The 19179-nt window shown below is 37.0% G+C and overlaps 1 protein-coding gene across 1 annotated transcript in view; it reads left to right on the top strand.

The window, feature by feature from the left end:
• Nucleotides 1-19179, top strand: part of ADGRV1 (adhesion G protein-coupled receptor V1) — a 546035-nt gene that overhangs the window by 39326 nt on the left and 487530 nt on the right. Inside the window, exons 7-12 of the mRNA XM_040241540.1 lie at nucleotides 782-1347; nucleotides 1711-1981; nucleotides 2588-2917; nucleotides 10957-11133; nucleotides 13187-13410; nucleotides 18133-18259. Coding sequence (XP_040097474.1) covers nucleotides 782-1347; nucleotides 1711-1981; nucleotides 2588-2917; nucleotides 10957-11133; nucleotides 13187-13410; nucleotides 18133-18259 — 1695 coding nt within the window. The remainder of the gene's footprint in view (nucleotides 1-781; nucleotides 1348-1710; nucleotides 1982-2587; nucleotides 2918-10956; nucleotides 11134-13186; nucleotides 13411-18132; nucleotides 18260-19179) is intronic.

Here is a 19179-nt window from a genome sequence, read left to right as displayed (position 1 = left end):
ATCATATTGTACCCATAAATATATTAGTTATATTTTTTATTATTCCTCAATAAATTTTGAAGGAAAAAGATCTTCAGTCAAACCATTGCATTTTCTTTTTTGAGATAAATAGCTTTACTTTTTATATTTCTATTGATGGAGGTAAAAGTATATATTATTTCACTTTCATTCATTTATAGTGAAGTAAAAATTCAAATAGCACAGTAGAGATTATCCCTGGGATTTTTATGTAGTTAAAAAAAGTTTCATTTTAACAGTGTCATCATTTTGCCTAAAGTGACTCTTATAGCTTGTTTTTCAGAGATACATGGTATGTATTTTGAAAATCATATAATTGATATCATGGTTAAATCTTGAGATAGAAGCTACTTAGAAGCAAGAATAATTGATATGATAGAAAAACTAACAATTCGTATGTGATGTTTATTGTAGTCTACCAAATTCTTAAATATTAGACCTTGAATGTTGCTTCTGATCCTGCCCACTTGATGAAACTAATAAGAACTTGTTTTTCTGTCAGATCTTTAGTTCTCTAGGGATTGATCAAGGTTGAAAGTCATTATGCTGATACATTTCTTATTCATATCGTTGCTTTATCTAAAATATGTTATTTACCTTTGGAAAATAGTTTAGTAAATACAGTGAACAACCCTCCTTATCTGCTCCTTTCAGTTAAAGATTTCTTTTTAAATTTCTGTGTAATATAAGTGCTTTTTACACTTTGTGTTTTGCAGGTGTTTTAGCTACTGATGTTTTGCCATTGCTTGTATTTCTCTGACAGGTACCAGAAAATGATGAAATATTTTTGATTCAACTGAAAAGTGTAGAAGGAGGAGCTGAGATCAATACCTCCAGGAGCTCAGTTGAGATCATTGTTAAGAAAAATGACAGTCCTGTGAGATTCATTCAGAATGTTTATTTGGTACCTGAGGAAGACCACATACTCACAATTCCAGTGGTTCGTGGAAAAGATGACAGTGGAAATCTGATTGGATCTGATGACTGTGAAGTTTCTATCAGTTATGTTACTATAACTGGGAATTCAACAGCACATGCCCAGCAAAATTTAGACTTCATTGATCTTCAGCCAAACACAACTATTGTTTTTCCACCTTTTATTTATGAATCACACCTGAAATTTCAAATAGTGGATGATGCCATACCAGAGATTGCTGAATCGTTTCAAGTTATGTTACTAAAAGACACTTTACGGGGAGATGCTGTCCTGTTAGGCCCTTCTGTTGTACAAGTCACCATTAAGCCAAATGACAAACCTTACGGTGTCCTCTCATTCAACAGTGTCTTGTTTGAAAGGACAGTTATAATTGATGAAGATACAACAACAAGGTAGGATTTAGTTTAAACCTTGTATTGCTGCAGTTATTTTAATATATTATTCCAAGATTTGATATTTGTGGTGTTGGACACAGTGCTGAACTGTTAAGGATATGTGTAATTTCCTCGACCATGGTTTCACTGTTTTCTTTCTTATCTGGGGAGTGATACTTAAAACATATTTAAATATGCAAGTTAATTCATGTTATGGTAGTTTCCTAGGGCACATCTTCATACCTACTCCTTCATATTAAAAACAGTCATTCTTTATGGTTTGGATTCTGCTTACCAGTGGCTAGTGGTCAACTTGATGTTGAAAATGCCCATTTCAGGGGAAATAGAGTGTATTATGTGACCATATCATCTTTCTTCCAGATTTGAAGAAATTACAGTGGTTAGAAATGGTGGCACTCATGGAAATGTTTCCGTGAACTGGGTGCTGACACGCAATAACAGTGATCCCTCACCAGTAACGACAGATATCAGGCCAAGGTCTGGAGTTCTCCATTTTGCACAAGGGCAGATGTTGGCATCAATTCCTCTCACTGTCGTTAATGACGATCTTCCAGAAGAGGCAGAAGCTTACCTACTTCAGATTCTACCTCATACGATACGAGGAGGTGCAGAAGTGAGCGAACCAGCGGAGGTAGATCTCTTGCTACGCTTTGCTTGTAGAAATACTTCTGTGCTCTCGAACAGACAAAGAATTTGATCATACACATCTTATATATGTTTAGTTTGATGTGACAGGAAGAGCATGGGTTTTGGAAGTGGTGGCTAATTCCCTTGCTGAAGGTTGTCCCATCTGTAAATAAAAAGTCTGTTCTTAAAAAAAAATTCCGCAAAGTTTTCAAATGTGTTTTTAACTCATCTTCTTTTTGTTGTTGTTCAGTTGCTAAGTCGTGTCCGACTCTTTTGCGACCCCATAGACCGTAGCCTGCCAATCTCCTCTGTCTGGGGATTTCCCAGGCAAGAATACTGGAGTGGGTTGCGATTTCCTGCTCTCAACTCAGTTGGGATCTTTCCAACTCAGGGATCGAACGTGCATCTCCTGCATTGGCAGGCAGATTCTTTACGACGGAGCCGCCTGGGAAGCCCAGTTCCTCTTTTACGCGATTACTTATATGAGTAATCATTTTTAGATATGATACAGAAATACACATTAAAATTCAAAATAGCCTAGAAAATAAACAGTTTGGTGATCTCAGATGTGAGAATTCTGCACTTTAACGTTTTATTCCTTTATCTGCAGCTTTTGTTCTACATTCAGGATAGTGATGATGTTTATGGCCTAATAACATTTTTTCCTGTGGAAAACCAGAAGATTGAAAGTAGCCCAGGTGAACGATGTTTATCCTTGAGTCTTACAAGACTTGGAGGAACTAAAGGAGATGTGAAGATATTTTATTCTGCATTTTATATTCCTGCTGGAGCTGTGGACCCTTTGCGAGCAAAAGATGGCATCTTAAATATATCCAAGAGAAGCAGTCTCATTTTTCCAGAACAGAAAACCCAAGTCACTATAAAATTGCCAATAAGAAATGATGCATTCCTTCAAAATGGGGCCCACTTTTTAGTACAGGTACTTTAATGATTAAAATAATCTCAACTTTGGTTCAGCCGCAAGTGTCCTTACCTGAGTGAGAGAGTTAATTAGTCGTTATTTTATCCTTATTTATATTTTGGATTCTGTTGCTTACTGCAAGTTGTGTAGGGAGTCTACAGAGAAACTGTCTGCCCCTCAGGTGTATAAGGATGAATAAAACAAGGGTTGTACTAAGATCAGTGTTTTAATTATGAGATAATAAAAGCAGATCAGACCTACTAAGGTCAGTGTTTTAATTAGCCCATAATAAAAGCAGGTCAGATATGAAATGTAGGTCAGTATAATTCATGATATAATGGAGTTATTCATAAACTGTGAGTAGGGGAGGGCCGGGAGAGAGCCAGTGAGAGGTCTGTCATTCTTTTGAATTGATTTGGGAAAATGTGACATAGAAATTTGGATTGTAGAATAAATAAGTTTTTCATGATGGATATTGCAGGGAAGGCATTCAGAAATGAAAAAAGCAATATGACAGAAAATTGTGTAGGTACTTTTAAATAGTGTTCCAAAAAAATTTGTTAACATAGGGAGAGTCTTTGGACTTTTATTACTTAATAAGAAAAAAGCTCTTATAACATTTTTCTATCTTATTTCTTTTATTTCTTAACTTTTATTAACCAAAGCATTACTTAAACATTTTTTTAATTTAAGTTTTTTGGCCATATGGCTTGGCATGCGGAATCTTAGTTCCCTGACCATGGATCAGACCCGTGCCCTCTTGCAGTGGAAGTGTGGAGTGTTAACTGGTGGACTGCTGGGGAAATCCAAACTAAAGCATTGGTTTTATTGCCAAAGTTTGATACATCTGTACTCATAATACTATAGTTGTATTTTCCATATGGTTGCTATGGATTGATTTTGAAAATTACAAAGTAATAAAGGGTGCTTAGCAAATTTTGATTATGTAACTAAATTTGTAAATTTCAAACAGAATCAGATAGTATGAATAGAGCAATAAGGAAGGAATGTATAATCTGTTACCATACATTTTGCTAACTGAAGTATATATGAAATGAAATCTCATATTTCATCAATTTCTTTGAACCATGGGATATTTCATATTTTTCCCTAGCTTTGTTTTATTAGTTTATTTTTGCATTCTCTGGAGTTGACTGCCCCCTTTTATATGCCATTCTTACCAAATTAGGTCTTCCATCCAGCTGTCTTTTTTGGGCAGTCGATAAATTGTATCCAGTTCTTTGTGACCCCATGGACTGCAGCATGCCAGGCTTCCCTGTCCTTTACTGTCTCCTGGAGTTTGCTCAGATTCATGTCCATTGAGTTGATGATGCCATCCAACCATCTCATCCTCTGTCGTCCCCTTCTCCTCCTGCCCTCAGTCTTTCCCAGCATCAGGGTCTTTTCGAATAAGTCGGCTCTTCCCATCAGGTGGCCAGTATTGGATTTTTAGTATCAGTCCTTCCAAGCTGTCTTACGTGTGTTGAATGCTGAATTCAGCTGTGCCAGCTGCTTTCTCCAACTTGCTTCTCACGTGCTGCTTGTGACTGGTTTACTAACTCCTTTTCTTGATTTTCTTGATTTTTTGCATCTTATTTCTGGATTGTGTTTCAGTTTCGTTGTGACATATGTATCCTCAAATACATGAGCAGAAAAAGTATGTGCCAGCTAAACTTCTGGAACCTTTGAGCTCAGTGAAACTTCATACATTGATTCATGGCTTATAGGAATTTCTAGATTAAAATAATTTCTTCTTAAGAACTTGAAAAGTATCCTCTTTTAGCTTCCAGAGTAGCTAATGAGAAGTTTGAGGAGAAGAAATCATTTGCCTTTAGATTAACTTGCTCTTTATCTCTGAAAACTGAAAAAAAAATTCTTCTTGGCATTTTGAGTTTCTCATGGCTGTGTCATACCTTGCTTAGCAGTTGACAGGTTGGGCCATTTTATTCTGAAGGTTTTTTTATCTTTTTTTTTTTTGAGCTGGTCTACTTCCCGTGCTTGTATCGTTTGTGCATTAATTGAGGACTCCTAGTGGAGGTGTCTCGGAGAAGCCAATGGTAAGCCATTCCAGTACTCTTGCCTGGAAAATCCCATAGGTGGAGGAGCCTGGTAAGGCTGCAGTCCATGGGGTCTCGAAGAGTCAGACACGACTGAGCGACTTCACTTTCACTTTTTACTTTCATGCATTGGAGAAGGAAATGGCAACCCACTCCAGTGTTCTTGCCTGGAGAATCCCAGGGACGGGGGAGCCTGGTGGGCTGCTGTCTGTGGGATCACACAGAGTCGGACACGACTGAAGTGACTTAGCAGCAGCAGCAATGGAGGTGTCTAGTGAGTGCTCTGTTAAGGGGTATGTAATTTGTCAGTATGTAGGGATGACTTTTTGCAATATGGCTATTTACAGGGAGACCTTTTGTCAGTATCCCAAGGCTTTGTCCCTAGTGGTGGTAGATCTGTATTTCCTCTTTATTGTTATTACTATTATTCTGTTGTGTCTCCTCATAATGAGTAAATTATTATATGATGCACCCTTCTGTCTATGAGGATAGCCCACTTTTTAGAGGCCCCTTGAATTTCTCTTCTTGGGATGATGGGTGAACAGAATTCTGTTCCCCCTACCACTGGGAGAATGCTCTTGTGAGATGAATGGCCAGACCGTGGTGGATCTGAATCTGTGGAGTGAAATTGAGCAAGTGGTCAAGCCCGTGGTCCTGGTCCTGTTGAGCAAGAGTTAAGGCAGTTTAGAATACTGCTGCTGCCGCCAAGTCGCTTCAGTCGTGTCTGACTCTGTGCAACCCCATAGACGGCAGCCCACCAGGCTCCTCCGTCCCTGGGATTCTCCAGGCAAGAACACTGGAGTGGGTTGCCATTTCCTTCTCCCATGCATGAAAGTGAAAAGTGAAAGGGAAGTCGCTCAGTCGTGTCCGACTCTTTGGGACCCCATGGACTGCAGCCTTCCAGGCTCCTCCACCCATGGGGTTTTCCAGGCAAGAGGACTGGAGTGGGGTGCCAGTGCCTTCTCCGAGGATACTGCTGCCAGAGTACATTTAGAGATATACTTAGAAAATTCTAAAAAGGTTTAAGTTTGGCCTTCTGAAAAACATGTCATAACTTTATTTATTTATGGCTGCGCTGGGTTTTTGTAGCTGTGCATGGGCTTTCCCTGGGTGTTTAGATGGTAAAAGTGTCTGCCTACAATGCGGGAGACCCAGGTTCAATCTCTGGTTAGGAATATCCCCTAGAGAAGGAAATGGCACCCCACTCCAGTACTCTTGCCTGGAAAATCCCGTGGACGGAGGAGCTTGGTAGGCTACAGTCCATGAGGGTCGCAAAGAGCTGGACACGACTGAGCGACTTCACTTTCACTTTCTGTGGGCTTTCTCTAGTTGTGGGGACCGGGGGCTACTCTGTATTTGCCCGGCACGGACTTCTCATGGTGGCTTCTCTTGTTACTGAGCACAGGCACACGAGCTTCCGTAGTTGCGGTTCCCTGGCTTTACAGCACAGGCTCAATAGTTGTGGCACCCGGGCTTAGTTGCCCCAGGCCATGTGAGATCTTCCCAGGTCAGGGATTGAATCCGTATCCTCTGCACTGGCAGGCGGATTCTTATCCACTGGACCACCAGGGGCACTCTTTTGCCTTCTCTGCTGTTGGTGTCCTTTGGATTCAGAGCATTCTCATTATTAGACATTGTCTTGGTCAGTTCAGGCTGTTGTAACGATTGCCACACACTGGATCGTGGCTTAAACACCAGACATTTACTTTGCTCACTTCTGGAGGCTGGGAGGTGTGAGAGCAGACTCTTGGGGAGAATCCCCTTCCTGGTGTGCAGAAATGATGTCTTTTTGCTGAGTGCTCAGAGAGACAGGATCCAAATTCTTTGGTGTTTCTCCTTATAAGGGCACAAACCTCATCATGAGGGTTCTACTCTTACAACTTGGTAGCCTCCCAAAGGTCCCATCTTCAAATACTATCATATTGGGCATAAAGGTTTCAACGCATGAATTCTAGGGGTGGGGATACAAGCATTCAATTCATAGCACGTATGTTTAAGGTTTTTTGGTCCCTAGAATCTCAGTATTCAGTTCTCCCTTTGCCTCCGATCTTGGCTAGGTCAAAACTCATATGAGAAAGAAATTACTAAAACAAGTGAAATGAAGGCAGGATTTTACACAGTTGATTTTGCTTTCATGGAGCTCTGGAATTCCTGTACTAGTTGCAGTGACGTGACCCGAGAATTGATGAATTGATTAATGTGACCCGAGATTGAGAATTGATGATGCAGAGTATTGATTTTGAATTGTAGATAACTTTTCTGTTTTCCATTTCTGATTTGTTTTCTTATGCTGCCTCAAAACCAGTTTTTACTGTGGCTAGGAAGGGTTGAGGGCAGGAGAAGAAGAGGGTGACAGAGGATGAGATGGTTGGATGGCATTACCGACTCAATGGACATGAGTTTGAGCAAACTCCGGGAGATGAGGAAGCACAGGAAGCCTAGCGTGTTGCAGTCCATGGGGTCATGAAGAGTTGGATGCAACTAAGCGACTGAAGAACAAGAGACACCCTATATTTATGCCAGTGTTAGTAACCTTTATATTGAACTTTTAGCCTCTGAAGACATCCAATATCTCTATGCACATGGCTGCAGAATCCCTATGTAAACAAAACTCTATTAAAAATCTTCAACTGGTCAGAATTACTCTAGTGATTTTATTTCAGCATTTCATATGAACATGACCAGTGAAAAAGCTGGCTTAAAACTCAACATTCAAAAAACGAAGATCATAGCATCCGGACCTATCACTTCATGACAAATAGATGGGGAAACAATGAAAACAGTGACAGACTTTATTTTCTTGGGCTCCAAAATCACTGCAGATGGTGACTGCAGCCATGAAGTTAAAAGACGTTTGCTCTGTGGAAGAAAAGCTATGACAAACCTAGACAGCGTATTACAAAGCAGAGACATTACTTTGTTGACAAAGGTCAAAGCTATTATTTTTCCAGTAGTCATGTATGGATGTGAGAGTTGGACCATAAAGAAGGCTGAGTGCTGAAGAATTGATACTTCTGAACTGTGGTGTTGGAGAAGACTCTTGAGAGTCCCTTGGACTGCAAGGAGATCAAACCAGTCAATCCTCAAGGAAATCAGTCCTGAATATTCGTTGGAAGGACTGATGCTAAAGCTGAAACTCCAGTACTGTGGCCACCTGATATGAAGAACTGACTCATTAGAAAAGACCCTGATGCTGGGAAAGATTGAAGGCAGGAGAAGGGGATGACAGAGGATGCGATGGTTGGATGGCATCACTGACTCAGTAGACATGAGTTTGAGCAAGCTCTGGGAGATAGTGAAGGACAGGGAGGCCTGGCATGCTGCAGTCCATGGGGTCACAAAGAGTCAGACACGACTGAGCGCCTGAAGAGTAAATAAGAACATGACAGAGTTTATTTTTGATAACACTCGAAAAGTAAGGAGAAACTTGAAGAATATCTGAATTTTGGTGATCGTGGGTTAGAAATCTGTTTGTACTAATTCCAGACTCAATTTTTATCTATCTCTATATTCAGCTGAATAAGAAAGGTCTTATAGTGCAGACGGTCATTTTAACACTTTAGGAAGAAAGGGCATTATTAGTCACTGACACAGTTCCTTAAGGTTCAGAACAGCTGTTGGCTCTGGAAGGCTGGTTGGAATTAAAGGGTTGTGTAGTTTGTATAGCACGTAATGGATGAGCAACTTTAGAATAGGAGGCATCAGACTCTGCATGGAAATCTGAATGAAACTGAAGAAAGGAGAATCAGAGACATGAGCTTCTTATTCTTTAGTGACCCTCTCAGCTAAATACATTAGTCTGGGATACAGCTTTTGGCAGGCATGGGGTTACTAATGTGCTGTCCCCCTTGCAAACTGTCTGAAAGCAAAGAACGACTATGAATGGAGTAGTCTGATTTAGCAGATGCTTAAGGAACCCAGACAAAAAAGGCTTGGAGACTAGGAAGTAAGCCATGGAAAATTAGCATTTTCCTTTTGATCAGTTCATTTCATGGCCTTCTATATCTTCTTTCTTCTTAGTTTTCAAAAATACTGTGTTTAGAATTAGTGCTGTAACTGTTTTGATAAATTTAATAGAATATGAGTCTTCTCCTTTTTGAGAAGATTCAAAGTAAAATATGTTGTTTTTTTTCCCCCCTTGATGTTTTCAACAGTGTTATCAGTTTGACTCTCTGTGAATATATAGGGATGAGAGTGTTCATTCACAAACACTTTCTAACTCACACAGGACCATTATGTTTTCAAGTCTTTGCCTCTAACCAGTGTGCACTTTATATGCCATTCAAATAAATATTTTTATTTTTAAATTTTTGTGCTCTCTTTAAAGATAAATACATATATATGTATGTATATTATTTTTCTGTAGAAGAATAACAGTTCCATGGTTTTAACTATTTATTTTCACATTTTCGTTTATTTTATTAAGTAAATGCAGTATCCTGAAGAACTGAATGTTTTATTTTACTTGATTCAGTCTACATACCAATATTTGGCAAAATTAGTTTGATTTCTTTTTTTTTTTTTTTCTTTTACTCAAGTGAAGTGAATATTTACCAGTTATGGAACTTTTGGTATTCTTCTCCTGTATATGATTTTCAAAGCAAAGTGTGTTACATTTAAATAGCATTTACTTTTGCCCTTAAAACGTACACTGTTCATCAGAAAATGTGAGCATATGTGAAGTATCAGTTTAGTCCTTGTCCACCAGTGGAAAACCAACTTCAGTCACCAGTGTCTACTTCTGGTTACATAGTGGATTTGTTGCCACATTACAAAGCCGAACAGAGGGCCCTGATAAGGGGGAGATCCATAAGGCTCCATTAAGTATACAGTTGCTTTTTAACTTAAAATCTCTGTGCTTTTTACAATCCTATAGTGACTGTCTATTCCTGCAGTCACATGAACACCGTGAGGATTGATAAGTTGGGTTTTCGAAAGTTGAAGATTCTGATGTATCAGGATTTGTAGAGAGTTCATTTTGTGTTGTAGGGGTAAATCAACACATTTATTGTGTAGTTGCTGTACTTACAAGTCTATGTCATGTTTCAGGAAAATATTGAGAAGGACACAGATCCACGAGAGTTCTGTAGTCCTGTTGGGAAGTAAAAGTCTGGAACATGGGAAATGACGATAAGCAAGCAATATGTGAAATTTAAAGTGAATTTCTAAGTTTAGTGAGGGTAGTAGTAGAAGTCGAGGAAGAGATAGAAGAAAGAGGGCTGGAGGATCCAAGGAAATTTTCCTAGGGGAGAGGGATATTTAACTGGTTTTTAAAAGCGAGCACATTTTGATTTTTGTGATGATGGTTAGAGGCACTTCTACATGAGGAAAAACTTTGAAAGTTACAGTGAAGGTTATGTTCATTAATCACAGGGACACATGATGCGTTTCTTTAAACATAAAGACATATTAAGTCACATTTGGGGTTATGAATGGTCTTCTGATAGTGAATCTTCTCTGGCAGGGAGGAGGAGTGAATGATTTGATTGGAGACGTGGTTCAGTGGAAGGGAGGAGGGAGGTGTGGGCAACTCGCTGATATTTGGCTTTAAAGCAAGGTAGGTGGGTACAGGCAACAAGGAGGAAAAGTGGATGGCGGTACTGGGGAAAATCGTGTAACATGGAGCAGAGATGGTGGTTTCTTTTGGGCACATTCTATCTGTAAGGTGTCTCTGCAACATTTATGTCATTTTCAGTGGCAGTTATAAAGATGTGGGATTTTGAAGGAGAGATCCAGAGATTTTTAGGGCGTGGGTGTGAAATTGTAAGATAAAGGTCTCAGGAAGAACCCTGGGAATAATCATAATTGAGAAGCCGAAAGAGGTTAAGAGAACAGTGCAGGAGGTTGAGTTAGGATAATGAATGAAGGAGATGGAAGTTGCCAGATTATTGGTGGCCTTTACCCATGCTTGTCTTTTCATTCAATTGAGACTTGAAACATTTTCTTAAAAATTTCTTTTCTTTTCATTTGTATGGTGTTTTTTCTATCTGTTTATTATAGTTGGAAGCTGTGGAGTTGGTGAATATAGTTCCCCCAATCCCACCTATAAGTCCTAGATTTGGGGAGATCCAAAATATTTCTTTGGTGGTTACTCCAGACATTGCAAATGGAGAAATTGGCTTTATTAGCAATCTTCCAATCATTTTGCATGAGCCGGAAGATTTTGCTGCTGAAGTGGTAAGTAGACTTTTTCTTATAGATGGGGCATATTGAGTTTGAGATAGAGATACTTTTTTTTGAGGGGGAGTCAGGTTAATATAGAGTTAACAGATCTTGAAAAACGTCACCGCTTATAGCAAGCCTTCAGTTTGTAATTTGACATAAAGTAATTGATGAATGTGTGATTTTTTTCCATCTTTTTCCATATTCAATAGAATAAAATTAGAATTAATTGCTTACAGGAAAAGAAGGGTAGTATGATGAGGCTGTTTTCAGCTAGTGCTTGTGACATTTGATAAAGTAATAGCCCAACACAATTTTTTTTTTTTAATTAGCCAAGTCACATGTACCACAAGAATCCTTGACTTTTTCCATTTCCAGGCACTCCTCATGCTTGCCTTGGGCAGGATTGGGGTGGTGTCCTATGTTTGGTGGTGAAGATGGTGGTGATAAAGTAGGGGATACCAAATCTTAGGAATTATATATATATATATATATATATATATAATTTATATATATGAATATTTCTGGATATACACACACACTAAAGCATGTTCACTTATATGGCACCTCTCCCTGCCTGCCACCTGGTGGAATTTCCTGCCATCTATCTAGAGACCTCTCTGACCTTTGACCATGCCATTCCCTGAGCCACAGTTTGTCCCTGAAACCTTGTCAAGTTCTCTCACACTTAGATTTGATTTAAACTGGTTTGTGGTTCAGGTTAGGAATGTGTATAGAGTTGTTTTTGTTACCAAAGCCTCATGTCAAAATATGGTGACCACAACTTCTTTTGTTTGTATATTTGATTCTGTGAATTGGCAGAGAAGCTCAGTTTTTCAAGACAGTTTTGATTTTTTGTATTTTTCATAATACACTGTTTTCTTCTAAAACCTCAGCAGCATTCAGTTTGTTCTGAAAGAATGATTTGTTCTTACTCATCTATATTCCAAAGCTCTACATGTACCATTCCATATTTTTCCCTGGAGGGAAATGAGCTTCTAGTGAAAGTTTTGGTCTCTCTGAACTTGTATTGTTCCCACTCTGGGGAACAGCAGAAGTGAGAATTTCCCTTTGTTCTGTTTGTCCTGTTTACAGCCTGGCCACGCCCATTCCCTTGGGGTGATTCAAGGGCCCAGCCCTCAAATTAGGAGAATGGTTAGTGAGGAAAATATCTTCCATGTTTTTCAAGATGGCCTATGTTAAAGGGCAAAGCTAGGAGGATACCTTTTTTAAGCACTTAAAAATAATTGCATACCTACTGTTAAATATTTGTTTATATTCTTTGCTTGAAAAAAACTTCATTATGATCTTCAGTGATTCTTTTCTTAGACATTTTGAAAGTGTGCTATACTCAAATGATACCACCAAATACAGTTTGTTTCAGAATTATTATACTAGTTTCCATTTGTTTAGTTCATGCTATGGAGAGAGACTTTACTCTTCACCAGGAACTTGCAAAATAGGGAGCCTCTAGCTTCATTTCACATGTGGAAATTGAGGTCAGAAAGGTTAAGTAACTTGCCCACGGAAACTCAGAGCCCTGAGTGTCAGCATTTGTTTGGTTAGAAGCATTTCTTATTCTTACTTGTATTATTATTTTCTTATTTTCCTTCTATCACTTTAGGATGCATTTGATGTAACTGTGTACTTTCCAGATTTATTCGCAAAAGCTAATTTTTCAGTTTGTATTGTGATATTAATTCTCTTTTCAGAGACCCTCTGGTGGAGATTTGCTTTTTAACTAAATTGTTCTATGTTTTTCATGGTTCTTTGGCTCTTAAAATGAAGTCTTTTTGTTAAGACAAATCTCAGGATAGGCATATTGTAGGGTGGGGGAAATTTAGTAGATAAATTTGACTAGCAAAAACTAATATGTAATTAAATCTTATAATTGTCATGCGTAGAAAGAAGCTTGTTCAATTGTGCTTTTAATAGCATTTTAATTGTTCGCTTCTCTATGCAGAGTGCCTGAACATTCATTTAGCATGTGTCTGTACTGACTGAAAGCTTAGGTAGTTTGTGAACATGTATTTCAGAAGAACTTGTTCTGTTTTCTTCTCTTTATAAGGTATGCATTCCCTTACATCGGGATGGAACTGATGGCCAGGCTACTGTCCACTGGAGTTTGAAGCCCTCTGGCTTTAATTCAAAAGCAGTGACCCTGGACGATATAGGACCCTTTAATGGCTCTGTTGTGTTTTTATCTGGGCAGAGTGACACAACAATCAACATTACTGTCAAAGCTGATGACATACCGGAAATGAATGAGACAGTAACACTTTCTCTAGACAGGTAATAATGCATTGAGGTAGCGTTTGGTGACGTGTATATGTTCATGTTCTCTGAAATAATTTTATTTCTTTTCTTCAGGTAAAGTATGGAGAATAATTCTTTTTCCATGTAAAGTAAAAAGAAAAAACTAAGTAGATAATGCTCTGCTGACCTGACTTTACTGCTGTTTGATGATGGCTTTTGGTTAGATCATAAATATTAAGATGTAGTGAACTGTTACGCTGATCATTTTTGTGGAGAAACATTACATCGAGAATTTAAGGTGTTCAGTTCAGTTCAGTTCAGTTGCTCAGTTGTGTCCAACTCTTTGTGACCCCATGAATCGCAGCACGCCAGGCCTCCCTGCCCATCTATAGTCAAAAAATAGGCAGCAATAAATGCAGAATGTTAGTTTAGGCAAATAGCTTTGGTGGCTTCATTTTCATCAAGTAAGAGGATTAAAACTTTTTTGAGTGAGTAAAAAGAAAGTGTTAATATTCATATAATGAAATTCTCTTTTTATATGGAATTTAAATATTATATAATACTTTTTTTCCAAAGAATAAAAAAAAAATACACATTTAAGGGGTATTTTTAAGTAATAGTAAGGATTTACTTAATATTTCTCAATAAGTGATTTAGATCAAGAAAATACCAGGATCTCTCAAAGAGAATTTTTCAGTAATTCATGAAATTCCAAAAATAAAAAAATATTTTGCTTAATTGGTTTTAATTGAGTTAAAATTAAAACCAGTTTATCTACCATAGGTCTCTAAATTAAAGCTGATAAATATTAAGAAGGCTAATGTGTGATTTGAGGACTGCAAATTTTTCATTTTAGAAACAATAAAATTCATAGATGAATTCACTGATTCAATAGGTGTTATTTTGTACTATTTTAATCAGGACTGAAGTAGTAATAGTCATTTTATGTAACCCTTGATCCTCTCCAGATTTTGCTTTCAGACTCTTATAGTATTGTATAAATACAAACACATTTAATAAACCTTATGAGTAGTTTTTATTTTTATATGAAAGAAAAAAATTCAGAATATAGGGGACTAATCTGTTGAATGTCAGCTGTTCATTTTGTTTGCTTTCATACCACATTGTGTTTCTTTTTTTAAAATAAAAATTAAAACAACAGCAAAATAGGCAAACGAAGAAACCCAAAAAAGCAAAAACCAAATACTGTGCATGCACACGCATACACACACAGAGTCTAAATATGTACGGTTTTAATAAATATTTTACCTTAAATGTTTTGGAAAGATATTTCATATGATAAAAAATTAGTGAATGAAATGTAAACTGAAAATTATTATTTTTTCACTTATATCCTTTTTTTGTTTAAGTTAGATTTGAGTGCTTATTAAATCAATGGACTGTCTTAAAAAGAAACTAAAGAAAAATGAACAGTAGTTATAAGCCAAAGAGGCAGTAATCTATAGAGACTTTGTTAATTGATTTGAGAGTTCCAACTCTGAACTAAATGTGTAGCAAGTTCATAAGTGACTACTCTTCATATTCTTTCAAAGTAGTCATTTTTAACCTTATATAAATCTTTGAAATTAACTAAATATAGTTTTAAAGTATTTTTTTCTCTCTCTCTTTCCTGTGGGTTAAAGTAGTATGCAAGAAAGTATAAGCCACAGGGTAATTTCAGAAGTTATTGATTCCTCTCTTTTCAAGTGGACTAGATTAGTTCAAATTCATACTAAATTTTTTAGCTCAATTAGTAACTAACACATACTTGTATTATCTATATGTGCGTGAACAAATTACAATTCAGTATTCTACTAAGACATATTGAAATAAACGTGACAATCAAATCCACAATTTAAGGTATTTTGTCAAAACCTCCATCTCAATTTTGCAAATTTTTAATAAAACTAAAAGAATGAATGAATGCTAGTGTGATTATAGTAAGTTACAGTAAAATATTGCAAGAAAACACTTTATTCTAATATCATTTGTGATTTTCTTGTAATGTAAAATTCAAATGAAAATTTTGTATATTTCTGTTAAATAGAGATAAAAGTTGCCCTAGTACTGAATGATTTATGATGCTTTTAATACCATACTAATTAAAAATATTTTTAAGTTCTCTCCAGATCAGAAACAACTTTACTATGCCAGTTAATTTCAGGAAAATTTGCGACATATGTAGAATATATAACTCCTTATTTATGGTATTATTTGACTTGAAAAGTGAAACACTAGGGACTAAGCATTCTGACATGTTTCTCAAGGTTGTTTAAAAATGCAGCACATTGGAAATCTGGAAAAGTGTTTATATTTCCTGATAGAAAGTTATATTTAAGTAATATTTGTCATAATTAGAAGATACAATGATATCTTTTGCTTTCTTAAGTATATTCCTGTGTAAACGATGAAAGGTATATATTTCTCTGCTGATAAGAGTTTTTATTCTTTCCAAGAATAACTGGCTTCAGATCTGAGGATGTGGGGTTTTTATTGGTTTTTTTTGAAACCTAATTAAAACTACTAAGTAATTATAATTCGGGCTGAATGAAATTTGCTCAGCTGCTGGGGTTTTGTGAGCACGCACAGTGCTTGGCAGGCTCTAGCGCCTTGGAGCGGGCCTGGAAAGGAATGTCTTCAATGGGTCTTGACATGCTGGCTGGCCTTGGGGTCATCTTCCCTAAGTGGGAACTGCCGAACCTCTTGCTAGCATTTGTGAATAGCAAACAACCCAGTGTACGGAGTTCCCTTCAAGTGAATATGACCAGCTCGTGCGAGGGGGCGGAGGCGGGGGCAGAAAAGAAAGGCTTTCTTGAGCTTTATTTTTACCCTGCCATTCCCATTTCTAGCAGCATTAGTGAAGTTTGGCAAATACTGTCTCTGTCTCCCTTCCCCCCTCCCTCACCCCACACACACTTTCTTCTATGTTGGCAGGGTAGAAACCGAAAGGTTTGTCGTGTATTTTGGGTAAGTGTACCAAAGAATGTCTGGTTTGGGGTGACTCAACACTTTGCTTTTGCATGCCAGTGTTTGGGACAAGGCTTCGGTTCTGCATGACTGCCAGCCCTGGGAAAGTCTGCTTGGCCACCTGCTTGAGCATGCTTTGTGTGTCCATTTATCTTCTAATGCTAAGCTTATCTGAAGGTTGTGTTTTTTTTTTTGTATTAAGAGTTTTAAAATTATGAATAATATTAAGATAGCTGATAAAAATTTTGAGAATTTATATAATTACATATTTTGAAGAACTTAAAAATTTTAGCTTTTCTGATAGTGTATGTATAACTAAGAAAACAATTAGTGTCCTTTGCTCGTGCAGTTCTTACTTAACATCTTTTATGAATCTTGTGGTTGTTTCACAAAGAACCAGAGCAGAGCGCTCATTTCTTCCATTGATTTTTGAGTGCGTATCAGCAGTTTCTTGCCTGCATTCTCTTAGTTGTTGTGTAAAGAACTTTTCAAAACTTTGCCTTTTTTCCAAAAGGGTAGCATTTTTAAAGAAAGCTTAAAAACAAATTCATTTGTTTAATGCTCAGAATGGATTTTTATATTCACATTCCGATCCTGTTTTTGTCTCAGCTTGGACATAGGAAGTTTTAATTAATAAAAATATTGACATAAATGAAATATGGGCAAATTTACTATGAAAATCATATTAATAATAGAAAAAGCCTAACTGTCTTATTATTTTGATTATATCTTCTGTGGGCTCTAGTATGCTAGGTATTGGTTGGCAGATTTCCAAAAACTGGGGAAGCATGTTAATTCAGATTCTCTGTTACACAGGAAGTGTGCTGTTCTTTCTACATATTAATTGTGGCTGCATTGTAATTTTGAGGTTTGATCAGGGTACTTTTTGATTCAATAGAACGTGACATTTGGAAAGGTTTAGAAGAGCTTGTGGGTTTGAGAATTCTCAGAGTATGCTGGTTTTTAAACCCTCAGAGCCTTCCAGTTCTAGTCCCTTTGATCATTTTAATTATAGGCTGAACATAAAAACCAGAAATAAAAAAAGCATCTTGTTTTAATATGTTCTTTTGAGATTTGTATAGGAATTGCTATAGCATATCATATATTTCACATCCATTCCATTCCATTTTTTCATGATGTCCTACTTTTTCTTTTATTGTAAAAGAAATATTATTTATATTTATTAGTTAGACTATTTCTTGTATAATAGAAAAAGCATAAGGTTAAAGTCAGGGTGAACAGAATCATACTGAAGGTCATGAAATATTTCTAAAATCTAATCACAACTTTATTTTTGGTCAGTATGTCTTGCTTTAGTCCAAGCAGTTATCCAACTTGTATTCAATTAATATAATCTTATGTAATGAGTTTTTAAAAAACAAATTCAAGTGTATGTAAAATTTAAGCAATTTTATTTAAATTACTTTAAAACTATGTATTACAAGTTAAATTTCTCTAAAACTGGAAACAAGTCTATAAACTTGATACTACTTTATAAAATATATTTAAAGTTTCAATTACTGTATTTTTAGTATACATATGCAGTGTTTGTTTTCAATCAACTATAAAAGATATAATGAACTCAGAAAGAAAAGTTCTCCCATAAGTGTTATCAGTGACACTGTTTTGATCTTACGTGATTTTAATATACTTAAATTCAGTTTAAGTTTTAACTTCTAATAACCTTCATATCCATTATCTGAAAGTGTTATAAATATTATAAGTAAGACTTCAAATTCAGAAGTAAGTCTATAGGTAGTAGATAACCTTTTCTCCCACTGTTTTCTCCAGGGTCAGTGTGGAAAACCAAGTGCTGAAATCTGGATATACGAGCCGTGACCTAATTATTTTGGAAAATGATGATCCTGGGGGAGTTTTTGAATTTTCTCCTGCTTCCAGAGGACCCTATATTATAAAAGTAAGTATGAAAGAGACTTCAGTCTGCTCTGTACTCACAACCTCAGAAGAGCAGTTTCAAAGGATTTGAACTTCTGTTGACTTTTTTCCCTATCCTTTATATGGTACTTTACTGGCAGGAACATTGTCATTATCATTATTATTGGTATAATCATATCATCATATAAACATGTAATTAAGATTCTGTTACGTTCTAGTCACTGTTCTAAGCAGTCTGTGCTATATTTCAGTGTGAAAGAGACACATTGGCACTTCTAGCTGAGCCTTACACAAATTGCTTAAACTTGTGAGGCAAACCTGTTCAGTCTGAATTCAGAGTGTGGGATTATTTTTTTAAATACAGTTTTGAAACAGTACTTTCCATTTACAGTTATTGCAAAATCTTGGCTATATTCCCCATGCTGTACAGTTTGTCCTTGAGCCTCTCTTATAGCCAGTAGTTTGTACCTCCTGTCCGACCTCTCTATTGCCCTCAAGCCACTGGTAACTGCTAGTTCTCTGTATATGAGCCTGCTTCTTTTTTGTTATATTCACTAGTTTGTTGTATTTTTAGATTCCACATTTAAGTGATATCGTACATTATTTGTCCTTCTCTGTCTGACTTACTTCACTTAGCATAACGCCCTCTAAGCCCATTCACGTTGTGTGTTAGTTGCTCAGTCGTGTCCGACTCCTTATGACCGCATGGACTGTAGCCTGCCAGGCTCCTCTGTCCTTGGGATTTTCCAGGCAAGAATACTGGAGTGGGTTGCCATTCCCTTCTCCAGGGGATCTTCTCGACCCAGGGATCGAACCTGGGTCTCCTGCGTTGCAGGCAGATTCTTTACCATCTGAGCCACCAGGGAAGCCATTTGGCAAATGGCAAAATTTCTTTCTTTTTGATGACTGAGTAGTATTCCACTCACACACACCCACACATAC

This window comes from Oryx dammah, unplaced genomic scaffold (assembly GCF_014754425.2).
Source record: "Oryx dammah isolate SB20612 unplaced genomic scaffold, SCBI_Odam_1.1 HiC_scaffold_5, whole genome shotgun sequence".
NCBI lineage: Eukaryota > Metazoa > Chordata > Mammalia > Artiodactyla > Bovidae > Oryx > Oryx dammah.
Note: the sequence above shows the minus strand (reverse complement) of the source record. Positions and strands in the feature narration are given on the sequence as shown.